General features: G+C 45.2%; 8 protein-coding genes across 9 annotated transcripts in view; 6 read left to right on the top strand and 2 right to left on the bottom strand.

Moving 5' to 3' along the window:
* The first annotated feature begins 242 nt into the window (after positions 1 to 242).
* Positions 243 to 3777, top strand: lmgA (anaphase promoting complex subunit lemming A). The gene has a single exon (XM_086831372.1). The coding sequence runs from the start codon at positions 243 to 245 to the stop codon at positions 498 to 500; it is 258 nt and encodes an 85-aa protein (XP_086687498.1). The 3' UTR covers positions 501 to 3777.
* lmgB (lemming B) lies at positions 603 to 3777 on the top strand. Its single transcript, XM_020952229.2, has one exon. The coding sequence runs from the start codon at positions 603 to 605 to the stop codon at positions 1755 to 1757; it is 1155 nt and encodes a 384-aa protein (XP_020807888.2). The 3' UTR covers positions 1758 to 3777.
* Acer (Angiotensin-converting enzyme-related) lies at positions 3553 to 9034 on the bottom strand. 2 transcript variants are annotated; one of them, XM_086831370.1, is made up of 5 exons: positions 7119 to 7485; positions 6642 to 7052; positions 6016 to 6580; positions 4135 to 5376; positions 3553 to 3947 (listed from the first exon to the last, which is right to left on the bottom strand). In XM_086831370.1, exons 2-5 carry the CDS (start codon positions 6705 to 6707, stop codon positions 3910 to 3912), a joined length of 1911 nt encoding a protein of 636 aa, XP_086687496.1. In that variant the 5' UTR covers positions 6708 to 7052; positions 7119 to 7485; the 3' UTR covers positions 3553 to 3909. The 2 variants fall into 2 exon arrangements, 1 of the variants encoding a protein (XP_086687496.1); XR_015271316.1 differs by lacking the exons at positions 3553 to 3947; positions 4135 to 5376; positions 6016 to 6580 and adding an exon at positions 7609 to 9034 and having other exon boundaries at positions 6880 to 7052.
* Positions 9035 to 9371: 337 nt separating this feature from the next.
* On the top strand, positions 9372 to 9941 carry mRpL51 (mitochondrial ribosomal protein L51). The gene has a single exon (XM_020952216.2). The coding sequence runs from the start codon at positions 9372 to 9374 to the stop codon at positions 9894 to 9896; it is 525 nt and encodes a 174-aa protein (XP_020807875.2). The 3' UTR covers positions 9897 to 9941.
* PIG-U (phosphatidylinositol glycan anchor biosynthesis class U) lies at positions 9909 to 11640 on the bottom strand. Its single transcript, XM_020952215.2, has 4 exons — positions 11418 to 11640; positions 10733 to 11357; positions 10393 to 10664; positions 9909 to 10338 (listed from the first exon to the last, which is right to left on the bottom strand). Exons 1-4 carry the CDS (start codon positions 11545 to 11547, stop codon positions 10085 to 10087), a joined length of 1281 nt encoding a protein of 426 aa, XP_020807874.1. The 5' UTR covers positions 11548 to 11640; the 3' UTR covers positions 9909 to 10084.
* A 48-nt stretch (positions 11641 to 11688) lies between these two features.
* Positions 11689 to 14484, top strand: LOC110183872 (U3 small nucleolar ribonucleoprotein MPP10). The gene is made up of 3 exons (XM_020952225.2): positions 11689 to 12051; positions 12110 to 13844; positions 13918 to 14484. Exons 1-3 carry the CDS (start codon positions 11954 to 11956, stop codon positions 14062 to 14064), a joined length of 1980 nt encoding a protein of 659 aa, XP_020807884.2. The 5' UTR covers positions 11689 to 11953; the 3' UTR covers positions 14065 to 14484.
* A 565-nt stretch (positions 14485 to 15049) lies between these two features.
* Positions 15050 to 17664, top strand: LOC110178062 (ribosomal L1 domain-containing protein CG13096). Its single transcript, XM_020945069.2, has 2 exons — positions 15050 to 16583; positions 16749 to 17664. Exons 1-2 carry the CDS (start codon positions 15153 to 15155, stop codon positions 17520 to 17522), a joined length of 2205 nt encoding a protein of 734 aa, XP_020800728.2. The 5' UTR covers positions 15050 to 15152; the 3' UTR covers positions 17523 to 17664.
* Dh31 (diuretic hormone class 2) overlaps positions 17505 to 19303 on the top strand; it is a 28973-nt gene continuing 27174 nt past the window's right edge. The window contains exon 1 of the mRNA XM_086831398.1: positions 17505 to 19112. The gene's annotated coding sequence lies outside the window, so the exon portion shown is untranslated. The remainder of the gene's footprint in view (positions 19113 to 19303) is intronic.

Raw genomic sequence — 19303 nt, forward strand, 5'->3', positions numbered from 1 at the left:
CGAAAGAGTGCCGTCTCCAAAGCGATCCGCTCTATCGATAGGCGCAGTCACCGTTTCGGCCACCACTACGCTCGACCTATTTTCAGTAGCAGCAACCTCAAGAAAAAAGGCAATATTTTGCGAAAAAGCGACTAAAGAGCCCCGGAAAAATCAGTTAACCGAAGTAAGGGACTATATTTATGCAACGCAAAGGAACGACGACGGCGAGAGGAGTAATCCAAGTGTAAGCAAATGTGCGCAAAATGAAAGTGACAATCAAGTCATGGACGGGAGTTGCAACTTGGCGTTGGATAGCGAATGACGAGAACTGCGGAATTTGTCGCATGTCCTTCGAGAGCACCTGCCCGGAGTGCGCGCTGCCCGGTGACGACTGCCCGCTGGTGTGGGGTGTCTGCTCTCATTGCTTCCACATGCACTGCATCGTCAAGTGGCTGAACCTGCAACCGTTGAACAAACAGTGTCCCATGTGCCGCCAGAGCTGGAAGTTCAACATACATTAAACACCAACCAACCAACGTCCTAGCATAATCGTTAAATACAGCAGCAGCAGCAGCAGTAGCAGTAACAGCAGAAACCAAGTAAACATTGTCCAGTCGTCGCGAATGAGAATGGAGAACAGCGATACCCAGCCGCACCTGCCGGCGGGTCTTCCCCCACTGCCAAAAAGCCTAAGCGCCGCCGCGGCTGCTTCCTCGGTTGCTTCTCCGCCTGTTGCCCCACTGATGATGCCACGCACTGCCTCGCCGGCTTCCGTCAGTGTGGCCGCTCTGACCGCAGCTGCCGGTGAACTCTATCTGGGCCCCTCCACCTCATCCCAGGCGGCCAGGAATCGCAGCTACAATGGACACGGCCACAGCCAGCGGCACGGCAGTCTGTCGTCCACGCAAGAGTCGCTCAGCGACAGGGAGTCTGTGCACAGTCGTGCCTCCTCCACACACAGCGCGGGAGCCGCACATACGCCCACCAACAGCTCGAGCAGCACCGGCGCCACCTCGTCGACCATCGACAACCAGTTGGCCATCTTACGGCGGGAGATGTACGGCCTGAGGCAGTTGGATCTGTCGCTGTTGTCGCAGCTGTGGGCGTTGAATGAGTCAATACAGGGATTCCGGGTTTTCCTGCAGGAGCAGGATGCCATGTCGCCGCCTTCGAGGTCACGCACGCCATCGGATGCTAATTCATTGTCCTCCGACGAAGAGGACGATGGCTCCTATGCGCCAGTGGCGTTGCCCAAGATGACGGATGCCTCAGGAGGAGGAGGTGGAAGTGTAGGTGTGGTTAATTCCAGAGCCATGGCCTCGCCGGCAGCTAGCGGTGGACTGCCCACCAAATTGGCCACAGGATCGACCACATCTCATGCTTCGACTAGCTCCACTTCAGGGGCTTCCGGTTCCTCCTCGGCTGCCTCGTCTATGGGCAAACACCAGCAAATGCAACAGCAGCAACAATTGCAGCAACAGCAGCAGCAGCAGGCATCTCTTTATCATCAAAGGCCGGCGCCACCTCCAGCACCTCCAGCCCAGCACAAGGCGCATCCGCAACTGCCAAGGATACTGCAGCAACGCATGAGACAGGCACCACCACCGCCGCCTCCCACACGGCCCAAGGGGGGAAGTAGTGGTGGCGGCGGCGGCGGCGGAGGTGGTGCAAGCACCAGCAGCAGCAACCATAGTATCAGTAGCAGCGTAACGCAGTCTCATCAGCATCAACAACAACAACATCCCCATCCGCATGCCCACCATTCGCGACCCGTATGACAAAACCCGTTCTTGGACTAAGCAAAAGGTCCAAGAACATAAAGCAGCCGATGCCAACACTTCGGAAAGGGTCAATTAAGCGACATTTCTCCAAGAGTCAATTCAAATTCAAGTGCAGAACGAACACACACCACACACACACATACACAATCCACCAACTCTCATCTCGAAAAGCTTGCCATGCTCCTCCATTAAGTTCTTGAGATATCCAAAAGTACGAGAAACACACAAAAATCTGTTTATAAATGTTTTTTGCGAAAGGAAAGGATGAAAATGTATTTGGAGTGTACGCGAACCCACTCACTTTTCACGTTTAATATTAAATGATAAACACATGATGAAATTTGTATTCAATAATAATCGCTAAGTAGTAAAGGATAAGATCCTTATTATGCATCGTATGTATTACTCAAATTGTATAAACGTATATTTAAAATTGAAAACTTCAAATGCTTGAGATTCCGCATCGAGTACATAGATCTAGTTCCATTATTTGCGTTGACTCTCTGATTTGATTTTTTAGAATGCCAATACACACTATCCAACGAAAGTAAAAAGAAAAACTAAACCACGTAGCACTAACCAAAACTAAACTCTTGGCCTATACATAATAATATGGATGATATATCTGGTTTGATTTTATAGCCCCTGTTAAGTGAGAGATAAAATGGAAAATCATATATTATTATAGAAACATTTATCTGTATCTCAAAGAAAAACACTAGCTGATCTTACTGTTAGTCCAATAATCCTATCATTAACACTCCTACATTTCTAGGCATATATATGTAAAGCTCAAGTATTGGAGCAATTCCCCCGAGCAATTGTATAATGCGTTGCAGAGCTATAAGTCGGCGGAACAGGCCTATTTATATGGCCTATCGATTTCTTATTGAATTACAATTAAATCTCATTACAGTGGCTAACCCAATGTCCTCCGTCTTATGGCTTTGAAACGTATTATATAAAATATTTATATACTAAACATATACAATTTTTACCACATATATAAACAAAGGTTTAACAAAACGATAATTGAACGAAAAACGCTAAGTAAATGCCATCGAGTATTTTCCCATATCACACGCAAAGTACGGGAGGAGATTGCGAAATGAAACAGGATTTACATATATTATCCAATCAAAAAAACAAAACAAAAAAAAAAAAGAAAAGAAATAAAACAATTTCCAAATATTTATTGTTAGTTCTTAGAATGTTCTCATTTTTCCTTATAAATTATTCTTCACTCTAAATTTAAACAACTAAAATGATTGTATCTAAAATCCACACAACGCTCGTATTTCACAAAATCCTTATTTTGAATTTAAAAAACAAAGACTAAAAATCAAAATCTGTGGAATTTGATATCAACAACAAACCAGTTCACTGAAACATCGATATAAGAACAATATATACAGCACAAGCACCCAAAAAAATAAAGGCTTTGAATGACTTGCCTTGAAGTATGGCAGAGCGAAAATAAAATTGGGAAGTTCATTAAAAATAAGTCAGAACAGTTCTTTTTATTTTATTTCAATGTCGTTCCTTAATAATACGTCATTTAATTGTGATTTTAATCCTTACAAATACACCATAAAAATATATTTTAAGATTTTTTTTTGGATAATTATCAGTCATATTACTACCAAGTTATTCAAAGCCTTGGCAACCAGCTCTAAACTCATAAAATATTGCCCATTTGAGATGAACTTTTGAAAGCTTTTGCTGTGTACAAAATATAAAAGCAAGCAAGATATCGAAAATTTACACTGACCGAAAAAGCAATGTATACAACTTTTGTGTGGGATTGTTCAATTGTAACACAGTTTAATTCGAAATTGAGATTGAAATACAATTAATGAACAAAATAATTTATATATTTCTCGGTTTTGATGGAAAATGATAATGGATTAAACTCGTTATAAAAGCATGTATTATGTAATGGCAAATTGATTAATGAAACGAAAGAAGCGATAGCGATACGAATGAATCGATACAATAAATATCAATTTAAATATCATTTCGCAATTATGAATTATTTACAACGGTTTCAAAAGTCGTTTATTTAATGTCCTATTTTATGTCACATTAAATATTTTTTTTTTGGGGTCTCTAAAGAACCCCACACGTCAAGGTCTGGACAGTTTAAGGCCTAAGTGCTGAAAGTTCCGCAGCAGTCCGAGGGGATTTCTGAAAGAAAAGTGTAAATTTTAAATAAGATTGGTTAAATAATTTTATAATCGGAGACAGAGCACAAAAAGGGACTACAAAACCACTTAAAGCAGCCATGACAAAAGTATGCTCTTAATTTAAATATCTAAAAATTTTTAGGTTTGATTTTTGTATCCCTTGGCGTGAGTTATTATAATATACTCACTGTCCGTGGGTCCCCAACCAAGTGGTACTCCTAGCCGACTATTCTCCTGCTTAAGCCACTGATAAAGAGGATCAAAGTACTCCAGGAGAGCGGCAGCATCCATTTCCGTCTCGCCTGTGAACTCCTGCAGCACCTCCTTCCAGTGACGGGAACTACCCTTTGAGAGGAACTCGTGCAGTGCTCGTCCAGCCGCCTTGCTGTTATAGATGTCGCAGTTATCCAATGTCAACTGGCTGTTATTGGGCTCATATTGACCGGCCAGGCGACACAAGGCCTTGTGGAACTGAAACTGGAAGATGTGGGCAGCAAAATAGCGCAGATACTCCACATCCGCGTCAATATGGTACTTGGCCGGCGGATCAAAATCTTTCTCAGTACGGGAGACTGGCGGCTCTACGCCTCCGAACTCGGAACGCATCTGCCAAAAGCCGCAGTTCCATTGGGATTCTTCCAGTTCGTTCCGGAAAACAGCATAGCGATACTTGTCGACGGCATAGCCAAATGGAAGGAAGACAATCTTGGAGATGGCCTGCTTGAATAACTGGTTAATGCGACTCTTCTCGTCCAGCTTGCCATTATCTATCAGTCCAATGGTCTTAAGGTGCTTGGCGGACATCACCGACAGGGCAATAACATCGCCAACAGCTTCATGGAAGCCAGGATTGGGAGCGCCTCGAAAGACAGCCGGCTGCTGTTCATACTGCAGATAGTATTGGATGTGTCCCAGTTCGTGATGCACCACATAGAAGTAGTGATTGTCCACCTCGGTGCACATCTTGATCCTCACATCGCTGTCCTGATAAAAGTCCCAGGCAGATGCATGGCACACCACCTGACGATCCTCCGGCCGGGTAAGCACACTCAGATTCCAAAATGTGGGCGGCAGGGCGCGCAATCCAAGTGATTGGAAGAACTGATCTCCCAGCTCGAAGAGCTTTTGTACTGTGTATCCCTGACGTTCCATCTCAGCCTTCACGTCCACGAATGGCTTCTCCGGAAAGGGTGTGAATAAGTCAATGACTTCGGTCCATGACTGGCCCCACATATTGCCCAGCAGGCTTATGGGTATATTTCCGTCCGCTTTCATTACATCCGGACCGTAGTGCTGACGCAGCCGATACCGCACATATCCATGGATTTGTCTGTAGAAAGGCAGTAGTTGCTTGAATGTGGCGTCCAGTTGCTGCTCAAAGTCGGCATCCTCATAGAATTGCACCCAGTAATCAGCATACGACCGATGATCTATCAATGGAAAAATAGTAATATTAATATGAATTGTTTTTTTTTTTTTATATAATTTTAGGTTGAAGGAGGATGGTGGTTTAAAAATATTCAGTTTCTAATTTTGAATACCTCTCAAATAAAATACTAATTTTTAAAACAAAAATAAAAAATAAAAAAGTGCCTAAGCCATTAAATAATAATATTGTATAAAAATATTTACATCATTCAATTGATAATTATATATTTTTAGAATCAAAATGAGGTTTTAATAGATAAGCTTAGAACTGAGAAAAATAGTTCACTGTTTCTGAAAGAATTAAAAAGATCTATACAAACAGTGGTATTTCACTAAAGAATTTTTAAAAAGGAGATTTAGGCATCGAATTACTTGGATAAATTTTAAAATTAATACATAAATGTATTACAAAATGTATAATTGTGTTTTTTTTTTTTTGTTAAGTGTTTAAAATAGGTATACATTTTGTTCATATTTTTCCTATCTTTCTATTTCAAAAACGGACACCCTTCTCCGACATATAAAGAACTTTAGCACTGATGACCCAATTGGCTTACATTTTCTCCCTGTGCAGGCCAGACGTTTTCCCCCGTTTCCCCATTTTAAGGGTCAGACAGCTGGGTTATCGGATTACCACTCACCGTTCAAATGGGCCGCCTTGCGCGTCAGCCGCACGTACTCGGCGAAGTGCTCCCGCATGGGAGTTCCTGCCTTGTCGTGCCACTCCCGCCAATACCAGGCCAGCTCAGCGGGGTCCCGGCTTTTGGACAGACGCTCCTGGATGCACGGCTCCAAGGCGCAGGAGCAGTCGCTTTGATTGGCATAAGTACAGACTGTGGTGGTGGCATAATTCGACTGCATCGAACTGATGGCATTCTGTAGGGCCAAGTAGTCATCGGGATTGAGCGCAGAGGCACCCAGCTTGGAGAGATGCGTGGCCTGGCGACGGATGTTGGCATCCTCGGACTCCGAATAATGTGAGGCTTTGATCCGCTGGGCTAGGCGTTTGTTGAGCTCAGCATTGCGGGCATACACCTCAATCATGGACTGGCGATTCTCCTCCGTGACATTGGTGTTGTAGGTGTAGCCGGAGAGGAACTCCTCATGGTAGCGCCTCCTCAATTGCTCATTCTCCAGCTCGAAGAAACGGCGGGCCTCCAGCACCGAAGCCGAACAGCTATTGCCCATGGAGAGCCCGTGGGGTAGCTGTGGAAAATATTTAAATTTAGAAATATATGCAGAAGCTAAATCGGCAGCCGGTACTTACCCACAGCATCAGCACTAGCCACAGGACCAGAAATCCTCCTGGTCCTCCATTATTTAGTATTCCCATTCTTCGACTGCTTCCAGAACTCCTTCTCCTCCGACTTTTCCTCAGCTCCAGCTGCTTTTATCAGCCTGCCGCCTGCTTCTGCTTTGCACTTTGAATTTAAATTATTTAAACACACAAAGATCTGACCCAAACAAATCTCGCACAGATTGCTTGGTCTTCTCTGCCGCTATAGTCGAGCACAACTAATTCTAGATGCTGGAGAGAACTGCTTTTATATAGTCACCACACTTGAGCAGTGCATGCCCACAGTGCTGGGCATAAGACAAGGGATAAATTGCTCAGAGCAGCCTTAAAAATATCAATTTAAAATTAAATATATCGATTGCTGGTTTCTTGATAATAGCACTGGAAAGTATAAAGTAATACGTTTTTATGTTAAACCCCATTTAAAATAAAATAATAATTTCTTACAGTAATAACTTGGCTAAATATCCATTATAGCCAAGTCCACAGCACTGTTCATATCGATACCATTTCGTTAATGCTTGCATTCTCTTCTTCCAATCAAAGGTGTGTGCGTTGGGCGAAGTCTTACACCTGCCCGCCAATCTACCTGGCTCTGTATAAATTGTTTTTTTTTTCTCTCTGCCTGCTTCTGGGCTCGAATGTCACTCAGCTGTTGTGTCCGGTGCCGATGATGGGTAACAAAACAGAATTGGAGGAAAATGATAACCTTCTACCTGTATGAAATTGGGAAAGTTTTGTTGAACCCAGATTTATATGGGGTTTTCATTTTTTGCAAAGTATTTTTGTAAAAGAAAGTACTTTCCAAATGTCGCTATGAAAAAAGATAAGATAATATTAACCATTTCAAGGATAATTACCTTAAGAATCAATGAGAATTTCGATATATTTTTTAATTGTTTTTATTGGATTAATATATAGGAAAACTTGGGTCTACCTTTTTCGTCCAGGCATGCAGTCCGCCGATCAGGTCCCGGATGGAATGCATGGGAAATCGAGTGCGCACATGCTGAACTGCTATCTGGGAGTCGTTGCCCCGCCTGCACAGCAAAATAATGGGCAGCTCCTTGTCCTCGAGCTCGGTGCCGAACCGCTTGATGTAGCTATCGTCAAGGATTTCGGCCAGGGGCACGTTCACAGCACCAGGTAGCTGACAGATCTCAAATTCAGCCGGCGGTCGGACATCGATCAACAGATGTGGTTGTGTCTGCAGCTTCTCCTGGTACTCCTTCACTTTTAAACGTTCCTCTCTGGAGAGCAAATGTTGCGCGTCTTCTTTGTCGTTCGCTCGCATTCCGCAGAACATTTCGTAGTCGATCAGCTGCGTAATCAATGGCTGTGCGGAGCAAACGTGACAGTTGGGTCGCTTGTTGCGGATGCGAATGTTGCGAAACAGGCTTGTGCTGCCATCAAAGATCAACAGTCGACCGGCAAGGACATCACCTAGGCCCACAATCACCTTAATAGCCTCCAGGGCCTGCATGGCTCCTATTGTGCCAGTAACAGCGCCCAGGACGCCGCCATCACCGCAATTGGTGACAGATTCCTTCGGAGGCGGTACTGGATAGAGGCACCGATAGCAGGGACCATTCCTATAGTTGTAGACGGTCAGTTGTCCATCCATCTTGAGAGCACTTCCGGATACGAGGGGCTTTTGCAGCATTACGCAGGCATCGCTCAGCAGATAACGTGTGGCCACATTGTCACTGCAGTCCAGGACCACGTCGTAGGACTGGATGACGTTAAGGGCATTGTATCTGTTCAGTAGCAACACATGGCTGTCGATCTCACAGTGCGGGTTCAGCTCCAGCAGTGCGAACCTTGCCGACTCCGGCTTGGTCCAGCCAATCCGCGCCTCCGAGTGCAAGATCTGACGGTGGATGTTGCTTCGCTCCACACGGTCGTAGTCCACGAACCCCAAACGGCCGCATCCGGCTGTCGCCAGATATTGGGCTGCCGGACAACCAAGTCCGCCCATGCCCACAATCAGCACGGAGCTGTTCTTCAGCTTTAATTGCCCCTGAACACCAAAATCGGGCAAGATCAGCTGCCGGCTGTATCGGGCTATATCGTCGTTGTTCAATTTGGTGTGCCGTGTCCTAGTTGGTGACTGTGGAGCGCCCCCATGGTCCGGATCTTGGTCAGCAGCTGCAGCGGATACTATTTCCTCCAGGTTACGCAGACTCTGTTCCTTGCTGTAGAGCGCCGCTCGCAGTTCAGCGATCTCCCGCTTCAGCTTTGTCCTCTCGTCCTCAACATCTATTTCGATCATTGCACTGTTTAAACTTTAAAGAAGTAAATCAACAAATTGTGATCTAAATTAATTGGTCTTGCCACTATCAGCTGTTCAGAGGTCGGTGTTTTGATGTGGAGGCAAAATATCGATAACGATCGTATATCGGATTAGAGTAGTATTTTATCCCGAAAATAACTGATTTACGTTTCAATTTCACGTGGACGTGGACATAAAAACGCAAAATTAAGGAATATCTCAACATTAGCAACACGAGTAAAAGCATTAAAACCCTATTAAGAAGCTATATTTTTCATACCACTGTGCTTGTTTCTCATAATCGATAGCTTATCTCGATATATCGATTACTTTAGTCAGCTGTTTCTCTGGTGCCTGTTTTCTTTTGCCATCAATTCCGGCATCTGGACTGTGTTTACAATTATCTAATCATAGAATTAAGAAAAACCATGTCCTGGCTGAGTAGTGCGATCCAGAAACTGGGCAGAGCCTCGCTCTTGACCCTGGGTGGCAAGACACTGGCGCCGGTTGCCTCGACTTCCACCACCGTGCGACACTTGTCCCATGCCGAGCGACGAGCACGCGGTCCCACTGTGCGCCGCTATGGATACAAGGACAAGATCTTCAAGAGCGGCCTGCTGCCGCATGTGGACAATGGCCAAAAGCTGCCTATGCCCGTGTACCGCCCAAAGAATGCCTGGTCGCAGAAGCGTGCTCTTTTCGGCCAGAATGACTACATCGACATACTGGGCAATGACCGCCTGCATCCAGTGAAGGTGCTTTACTCACTGCCATCATGGCTGCGTGGAGTCTCCGGCAACGAATACCAGGTGCTGCTGCGCAAGCGCCGTCTGCTGGAGAAGTCCAAGTACCCTATAGCTAGACCGACCAAATGGAGGGAAATGGAGAAGCGTATCCTCTACCTGTACAGGTTCCTGAACCGCAAGACCAAGACAGGTTATTCACATCAGTAAATCGCCAATCCATTAGAATCAAATAAAGTTTTTGTTTTAATTTGATATCGTTTAAAGTTTACTTATGTTAAGAGTATGCCCTGCTGCTCCTCCGCCTGCTTCTTAAAAAAATGTATCAGCGGAGCAGCTTTTGCATCTGTACAAGGTTCTAGCATCCACACAATGAGCTGATATTGTTCGCGAAAGGCTTATTTCAAGACTATTCTCGCCTCAACGCCGTCAATCCAAATTTTTTGGCCCTTGAAGAGACAGAACTCCCGTTTAACGTGTGCGAAGAGTAGATCCGTGATGAGGAATATCTGGCCAGTTGAAAAGGCAAGAGTGGCTCCAAAATAAAAGTTTGCATTTGCAGAGCCAGCGTAGATCCATAAATGCCACAAAGCTCCCATCATTGACAGAGTAACCAGGAAGAATGTGAAGACCACAAAGCCATGCGCCATAACTAAAATAAATTATAAATTAGTAACTTTCAAGAGTGTAACAATCGAAAACTCACATTTCCAGCAACGCTTCCACAGCGGCAGCAAAGCCAAATAGAAACCAACATCGCCCAAGCTGGGATATGCTCGAAACACGGCCATGAGAGCCACCAAGACGGTGGCCAATAGGAGTGGCTCCTTGCGCAACTTAATGCTGAGAGGCAACAGGTACAATACCGTGGCATTCAGTTGGAATGTGATCAGGAACATGGTTCGGAAGTGCTCGAACATTTCTGTGAAGAAATACCAGAACAATCCGATATTGGGCTGCAAGTCTCGGAAATAAAATCTGTGAATTAAAGAAAATGGGAACGTTGTAATTATCTGATAACATTCAAAACAGATTGATTTACTCACATGAATCCCAATGTGCCGTCCAAGAAGTTCCAGCTATTCAGCACAAAGAAGTTGGCAAAAGCCACACCCACACAGCTGGCGATAAAGAGCAGCGTTATGACTAGACCCCTCCGGATGGATTTTCGTGAAAAGACCAGGAGCAGTGGAGCTATCAGCACGATGGGGTAGAAACTGCGGACGGTTTCAAAGGCCAGAACCAAAAGGCAGGGAAGCAGCAGACCTTTCACCAGGCAGTACAGAAATGAGGCCAGGAACAAATTACTGATCACCGTGGAAGTCATGCCAATACAGTTCATCACAGTCAGAGGATTGAAGAGATACGCCACGATCACCAGTTCGGGAATGTCGTATTTGTCCAATTCGCTGAACTGCAGCTCCACAGTGTCCTTCGCATAATGCTTTTGTTCCGTGGTCTGCTGTTCCTGCTTTTGCCGGACAAAGCGACGACTCATTAGATAGAGAAGGGCGGCAGTAAAGACGTCCAAGATGATGTAGAATGCTGGCAAAAAATGCGGGTACTTTTGGAATAAGCCAGAGAGAGCGCTGAGGATCAGTGGCGTCTCGTGGACCAGATCGCCTTGGTACGGATCAATGCCGCTCTGCAGCAGGAAGATGCCTTCTTGCACTGGAAGAGTACAACACACATGTACACCTATTGCCATTAGCCGTACGTTTGTTTACTCACTGCGCTTGTGTGAATTCAAAGGCGTCGCGAACTCCACTCGGTTGCCAATCATGGCAGCCAACGGCGTGCGACTGAAATAGAAGCGCACCACGCCGCCCAGGAGGAGCAGTTTGAAGAATTTTGCATCCATGTTCTAATTGGAGCCGCCTGGCATAGTCTATGCGAGAAACTACGGACACCGCCTGGAAATTGCAACGAAGCCGCTACAGCTGTTCCTAGTGATGGAAGCCGCTATCGATAGGCTGTCGATAATTCGTGCTGGATGTTGGTGCTATTTGTTTTTTATTTATATATATTTTTTTAAATTTCTTCCATTTGCAATTATTGAATTACCTAATAATACCATTTAACAGACATTTTTTCCAAGCTTATATCCCTAATACACGAACATTTAAATTCTATCGAAAAATCGGGTTTGTTCCCATCTCTACGCAGCGCAACACATGCTGAGAGTGTCATCCCTCACCGCTCTTCTTGTTTGCTTCGCTGAATTGTTTCACTTAATTTTTAATTAAAAACACGATAACGTTGTGAACATGATTGGAAGCAAGAAAAAATCCAAAAAGGCGAATGTCTTTAAGGAAATTGAAGACAATTTCGAGCAGCTGACCAGCAATCCAGAGCGTTTCCTCAAGTTTGTTTGCCAACCCGCCGCGCACGTGTTTTACTTTTCTAAACAACTTTTATTGCAGGCCACAACCAGACCAGATAGACGCCATTGAGCAACTCATCCAGCAAACTTACAGCGTGAGTATCAGTGGCGATGTGGCGAACAAGAAGGACATACTGCCGGAGCTGGTTCTGGAGCACATGGATGAAGAGCAGATTTGGCAGCAGCTTGAGATACGCAACGAGTTGGTGTTGGAGCAGCTGCTGGAGAGCACAGCCCGGTTGACGGCTATGCGGGAACAGCATTTGGGCATCGAACTGGATGATGGCGAAGAAGAAGAGCAGGAGGGGGAGCTGGAGGAAGAAGATTTTGCTGAAGAGGAACAAGAGGACGAATCGGATCTCAGCGATGATGCAAATGAGAAGCCATCGAAACAGAAAGCCATTGCACCCAAACGAAAACACGGCAAGCGGGGGCGTAGCTCTATAGTGGACGACACCTTTTTCAAGTTGGAGGAAATGAATGAATTTCTGGAGCAGGAGGATGCCAAAGAAATGCGCCGACTGGACAGCAAGCGGAGAGGGAATCAAATGGATGATACCATCGATCACTTTTCGGAGAATTTCGGTCTTGACGACAGCGATGATGGAAATGTCAACTATGCGGAGTTCTTTGATATGGACGAGGAACTCGAGCAGCAGGCCAAAGACCAAGGCAAAGGCAAGCAGAAGGATTTCTTTAACGAAAACGAAAGTGAAGATGAACAGGACGAGGATGAAGACGAAGATGGGGACAATGCAGAGCTTGATCTGGCGGAGGGCAAACAAGGCGAGGATCAAGAGGAAGTGGCCAGTGAAATAGATGAATCAGAGTTTGTGGCCAAGAGTGGCATCGAACCAGCTAGCGACAGCGAATCAGGTTCTGACTCTGAGAAGGAAGAACATGACGAAGAGGAAGATCAAACGCCGGCCGAACCGCCCTCCAAATCCTCAAATGAGCTAAGAGAGGCCCGCTTGTTCCAACGCATTCGTGATTACGAGGACGTCGTCCTGGGCGAGAAGCCCTGGCAGCTAAAGGGAGAGGTAAAAGCGGCAAATCGCCCGCAGAACTCGCTGCTCGAGGAAATCCTTGACTTTGACTCAACAACCAGACCTACAGCGCCAATTACAGAGGAGGATAATCGCTCAATCGAGGACATTATTAAGCAGCGGATACGTGACAAGGCCTGGGACGATGTGGAGCGCACAGTGCGTCCAGTAAACACGCCACAGGAGTACCGCAAGCAGCTTGTTCTAGACCAGGAGAAGTCCAAACAATCTCTGTCCCAGATCTATGAGGCGCAGTATCAGCGCGAGCTGGATAAGCTTGATCCCAACCGTGATGCGGACGATAAATCCGGTCCGGAGCCAAAAGAACACCAAGAAATCAAGCGAGCCATGCGTTCGCTCTTCCTCAAGCTAGACGCCCTTTCCAACTTTCATTTCACACCGAAGCCGGTGGCGCCAGAGGCCAGGATAGTGACCAATACGCCGGCAGTGCACATGGAAGAGGTGGCACCGGTGGCAGTGAGCGATGCCAAGCTGCTGGCACCCGAGGAAGTGTTCCGCGGTCCGAAGCATGCGCCTTTGGGCAAGGCTGAACGCGACCGAACGGACAAGAACCGCGAACGGCGCAAGAAGAAACAGAAGCAGCGAGCCATAAATTCGGCCTTGGAGAAACGTGATCTGCAGCGCGCCAAGGAGGGCAAGGCGCCAACGAAGAGGGAAGCGGATGCCAAGCTGCTGAAGAGCATCACCAAGAGTCGAAATGTTGAAAAGGTAAGTTTTAATAGAAAAATAGAAAATAAGAGAATTTTAGGCTTAATTTTATACAATACAATATCTTTTGCAGATCAACACGAGCAGTAACGACCAGGGTGCTTTGAAGTCGTCCAAGGCGTTCTTCAACAAGCTGCAAGACACAACAGCGGCAACTGCTAGCAATAAGCGACCCAAGAAGGATCCGTCAAAGGCGAATGCCAAGAAGCTCAAGCTTTAATTGTACAAATTAAGATTCCTTCTCCCTCTGTTAATTGCCTTTTGCCTAGCCAAGTTTTCGCCTCGCCAGTCACGTTCTTGAAAACGGTCACAGGCACACACACGCCCACGAAGGATTTCTGGTTAAAGGAGAGCTCTGATGGCTCCAATTTGGTGCACCATGGGAGCTGGCATGCGCCGGCATTTCGAGGATTCCGTGTGCGAGTGTCCTGCGTGTGTGTTTTGTGTGTGGGCGGATTGTGTGAGTCTGAGTCAAGGACTTTCGGCGGTGGCATGGCGGGGCGATTAGGCACACGTGTAATGTGCAAGATGTGACTATTTTTAGAATTATTTTACTTAAAATAAACTGTTTGCTATTTAAATAGAAGCGAAATAAAAGGAAGTTGTAAGTAAGCCGCACGAATGTGAGCAAATATGTAAATATTAAGGCTTTTGGCGATTTTGAGTTGGTTATACAAATATAAGAAGAAATGGAATAGATAATAATTATTGTATTTTGTTTATATAATTAAATATTTCTCTTTATTTTATTTTAAATAGAAATACAAATCCCGGATCCGAAATAGAGTTCTGTTGTATTTTGAGCAAGGATTTAAATATGAAATCACTTTTAACTTTTTAATTATTTTCAAATAAAAAAATAAAATTTCTTATAATAATTAATAATTTAAAGTAGATTAAAATGTATACTATTTAATATATATTTGATTGAGCGGTTCTAGTAATTTTCCATATAAACCTAATCTAAGAAAATGTTAAAGGTTAAAGATAGCTTTTAGGTTTCATTGCTAGAACTAAAAAAAAATTATCTGCCCCAAATGATAAAATTAATTAATAGAAGGTAAAAGAATAACGTATAATTAATTAATTATAATAATTCTGATCTTCGATTCCAACGGCTTATTTAGCAAAGTTTCCCACCACGGATTAGTTAAAATACGCTAATTGCCGCCAGAATTTTTGTGCCGGCTCTTGCGGTATTTTTTAGTACATTTATGAACTTCGCACGTGTATAGTTTACTACGGCGTGTGTTGCATTTAAAATATAATTTAACCCCCGAAAGAAAACAAACAGTTGCCCAATTTAAGATGGTTAAAGTGCAGAAACCACAGCCAAAGTCGCTCACCAAGAGCAGCAGCATCGAGGGCGTGACCAAGAAGAAGGGCAAGCAGGAGAAGGCCAAGAAACTGCCCGAAGAAGCTGTCGTCGCGGTCGCCGCCAACGCGAAAAAGCTGAAGAATGCTAGCCCCAAGCCAGTCGAGGCGAAGGCCAAGGAGCAGAAAAAGCCAGCGGTGAAACCAGATGCAGAGAAGAAGCAGCAAACTAAGGCGGCCAAGAGGCCAATGATTCTGGCCCCGGCTCAGTCACCTTCTCCTGCTCCTGCGGCAGTCAAGAAGTCCAAAGTAAAGGCAGCTGCTCCCGCAAAGACAGAGGCTGTCAAGAGGGCACTGATCCTGGCTCCTCCAGAGTCGCCAGTGGTGCCTAAAAAACAAGGCAAGTCCAAGGAGGCGGCTCCTGTTGCTGATAAAAAAGAAAAGTCGGCCAAAAAGGTCGTTGAAACCGAGGCTCCTCCAGCAAAGAAGTCGGCTCCAGCTAAGAAATCAGTTGCAGTTGCTCCTCCCGCAGCTAAAAAGCCAGCAGCAGTGGCCACTCCAGCTAAGAAATCAGCTGCTCCTCCCGCAGCCAAGAAGTCAGATGCTGCCGCAGCTCCAGCGAAGAAGTCAGCTGCAGTTGCTCCTCCTGCGACCAAGAAGCCAGCGGCTCCAGCCAAGAAGCCATCCGCTCCAGCTAAGAAGCCAGCTGCAGTTGCTCCTGCCGCAAAAAAATCCCAAAAACCAGCTGCTGAGGAACCCAAAAAGTCCCAGCAGCCCGCCAAGCCAACTGCTTCGCTCCAAAAGAAGGCAAAGTCAGTGCAGAAGATATCCAAGCCAGCCAAGGCGCCCAAAGGAAAGAGAAGCATTAGCAAGAAGAACACAGCGGCCAAGGGTAAGCCCGTTCGCAAGGAGCCTGTTAAGACCAAGAAGCCTGTCGAGCTGACCTTCGAATTGAAGTCCTTCGACGAGGACAGGTACAAGGAGATCGTTAGCGAGGCCAATGTAACCAAAATCAGCGAGGCACTGAAGACACTTGTGGAGGGCGAAGTAGCCAAGAAGAAGGCTACCTCGATCTTCACCGACTACCGCTACATGCTGCAGGTGGCCAGCTACAAGATCGCCAGCTGCCCCAAGCGCGTGGCCAAGCTGTCATTGAAGCATTCGCTGGTTAGCAGCGATGACGATGTGGCCATCATTGTGCCGGACTTGCAGCGAGGTGCCAAGTTTGACTTTGAGCCAACCAAGCAGCACTACGAGGATCTGTTCCGTGAGGCGGGCGTGGAGCAGCGCCTAACCATCGTGCCATTCAACCAGCTGCGCAACGAGATGGGCACCTTTGAGGCGAAGCGTAAGTTCCTGAACAGTTACGACTACCTGCTCTGTGATGGTCGCCTCTCCGGACAGGCTACTGCCTTTCTGGGCAAGGTAAGATATCTGCCTGTACTTTATGGTAATTCCCTGTATTCTAAGAACTCGCTATTGAGCTCATAAATAATCCTCGGCGAGTGGTATATATACACTGCCCTGCAGGTCTATAAACCACTTGCATCCTAATCTTCGGCTCGTACTGACAGCTCTCCATCTTTCTAGTTTACCCAAAAGCCGCGGAATGTACTTCACGCCGTGCGCCTGAGCGTTGAAGCTGACCAGCTAGCAGAGGAGGTAACCCGCGCCCTTAAACGAACCGCTTACCGGCAGCTGGCAAAGGGCGATCTGACGGCCATTCCAGTCGGTAATCATCAGCACAGCGCCGAACAACTTGCGGAGAATATTCTGCAGGTAAGCAAGCAACTGCAGAAGCACTTTCCCGGCGGACTAGCCAACATTAGGTCGCTGTACCTTAAGATCGACATTGTGGGAACTTCGGCGCTGCCATTGTACGTCAGCATGTGTGCTCCGCCAGCAGATACACCCTATGTGGTGGGACCACGGGAGCAGCGCATGCTCAAGTTGAAGAAGCAGGCCAACGAGGTACTCTCCCGGTTCGCCATGACCAAGGATGCCGAGTTCGTGAAGCTTACCGCAGATCAGGTGAAGCGCAAGGCCGAATTGAAAAAAGAGAAGGCAGCTTTAGTAGCAGCTGATGCTGCTCCAAAGGATAACGATGGCGAGGACACCGCTGTGCCCACGAAAAAGGCGCGCAAGGAATCAAACAGCGAGGCCGCTAAGGCCGAGGAAGGGGAATCCGATGAAGAGGATGCTGAGGAGGCGGCGGGTGAAGACGAAAGCGGTGAGGATGGAGATGATACCGATGACGACGATATTGATGAAGAGGATGACGATGAAGACGAAGAGGACGACGACGACGACGAGGATGAGGAGGATGATGATGATGATGACGACGATGATGAAGATGATGAGTAATTTTGCATTACCTTATTCCTCTCGATTAGTCGTAGTTTTATATATCTAAACAACAAATATGCAAACCTTTCGTTCAATTCCGTTTGCAATTTTTACAAACAGTTTTAAGTAATAAAGAAATGTTTTAAGTACGCAACATAAATTTCTAATATTTGTTCGTTTATTAATACATACATATACATTTATGGGATTCTTTAACCCAAAGTTCGTAATTAAAATTTTATTCATTTCATTTGTTCAATCGCCGATAAAAATCGCAGCTTGTATGCAAATAATTATAGTAGTATCAATTCATTGTCCGATAGCATAAAAATAATGCCCATGAATATTCATATTTATTTACATGTGTACGTACTTCTATATATCTGCATATCCTCAAATCAGGCATAAACCCTTATGGTCGTTGCATCCCCTTTAGCCAGATTGCTGGCAATGTTTGTCCGCGGAAATGGCTCGGATTCTTGCTGAGTTATCGCAGCTCAAAGTGGATGCCAACCCAACCCTTCCTTGGCATCCTTTTTGTGGTAATAAAAATCAAATATGCATTATGCCTCGGACTACGCTCAGCGGGATGTCACCGCTACGTGCTATACTTACAACAAAGTCCATTTCAATTTTCATAGGAACAGATTTATATGCACTCGTTCTACATATAGTATGTATAGTTCTTGTATATAGTTCCTTCCCATAAATCAGCTCGATTCTGAACCAAACCTCCAGTGGGAGTACAGCGAAATGCAATTTCTTTGATGTTTGCTGATGTCTCAGACGAATTATGTATGTATGAGGACCAACCGAAAGGTTTGGGGTTGACCGAAAGTTTCTTTTTTTTTGCCTGCATAATTTCTCTTAATTAGTCTATTGGCTTGGAGTGACTTTGACAGCTGGATGTCCAAGTGTCCAGGGCTGTCTAGTCCAATTCCAACTTGAGATCCTTCCGCTGACCATGGGCTATTTGTTTTTTTTTTGTGTAGGCAAGGTCGCGACCCTAGAGATTAGAATCACGTTTCAGGCCGAAACAAAAAATATAACAAAAACCAAAGCCAAGCTGGACACGTCGCTGGCAACAAGAACAAAAACATTGTAAAGCTTTTATCAGTCCACATTATCATTAGCCGCGTTTTCTGTTCCTGCCATAAAATCCATACATATGCGAAGATAAACATGTTCTTTTTTTTGTTTACGTATGTATATACGGATATAAGCAGCAAGGATTCCCCACACACGCATTTGGATATTCCCACTTCCGTTGCCATTTCCATTATTAAACTCAAATTCACTTCAGTCTGCGGAAAAAGAGAGTTAAATAATACTTGAATTGACGACAAACAATGATGGGGAATATTTATTTTTTATATACCTCGAGGTTTTGGATTAAAGAGTTATAGGGGTAAGGTTTTTAGAAATACTTATCACTAACCAATTAATATAGTTTCTTTTCCCTTTATTCTAGATAAATTGATATGGAAATCTGCCCACTCAATTACGTGTGACAAACCAAGCATAGTTCCTGTATTTCCAATACCAATTTGCATATCAGCTATATAATTGCATCATCATGCTATTTATCGTGGTGATAAGCGACTAATTGTGAGTATGAGAAAAAATTCCCAAAATATAGTAATTGGTGACTGGGTAATCTCTCGATGATTAGTCAATGCGGGTTCGGAAAAATTGCAAAGAGATATGTAATTGCCATTTATGCGATAATGCCACGTAGAATTAATAATAATCTAGTTTATTGGGGGGATTTATATTGGATTTAGGGTCTGACAGCTGCC

This window comes from Drosophila serrata, unplaced genomic scaffold (assembly GCF_035046125.1).
Source record: "Drosophila serrata isolate PLE 108 unplaced genomic scaffold, ASM3504612v1 contig_240, whole genome shotgun sequence".
Lineage (NCBI taxonomy): Eukaryota > Metazoa > Arthropoda > Insecta > Diptera > Drosophilidae > Drosophila > Drosophila serrata.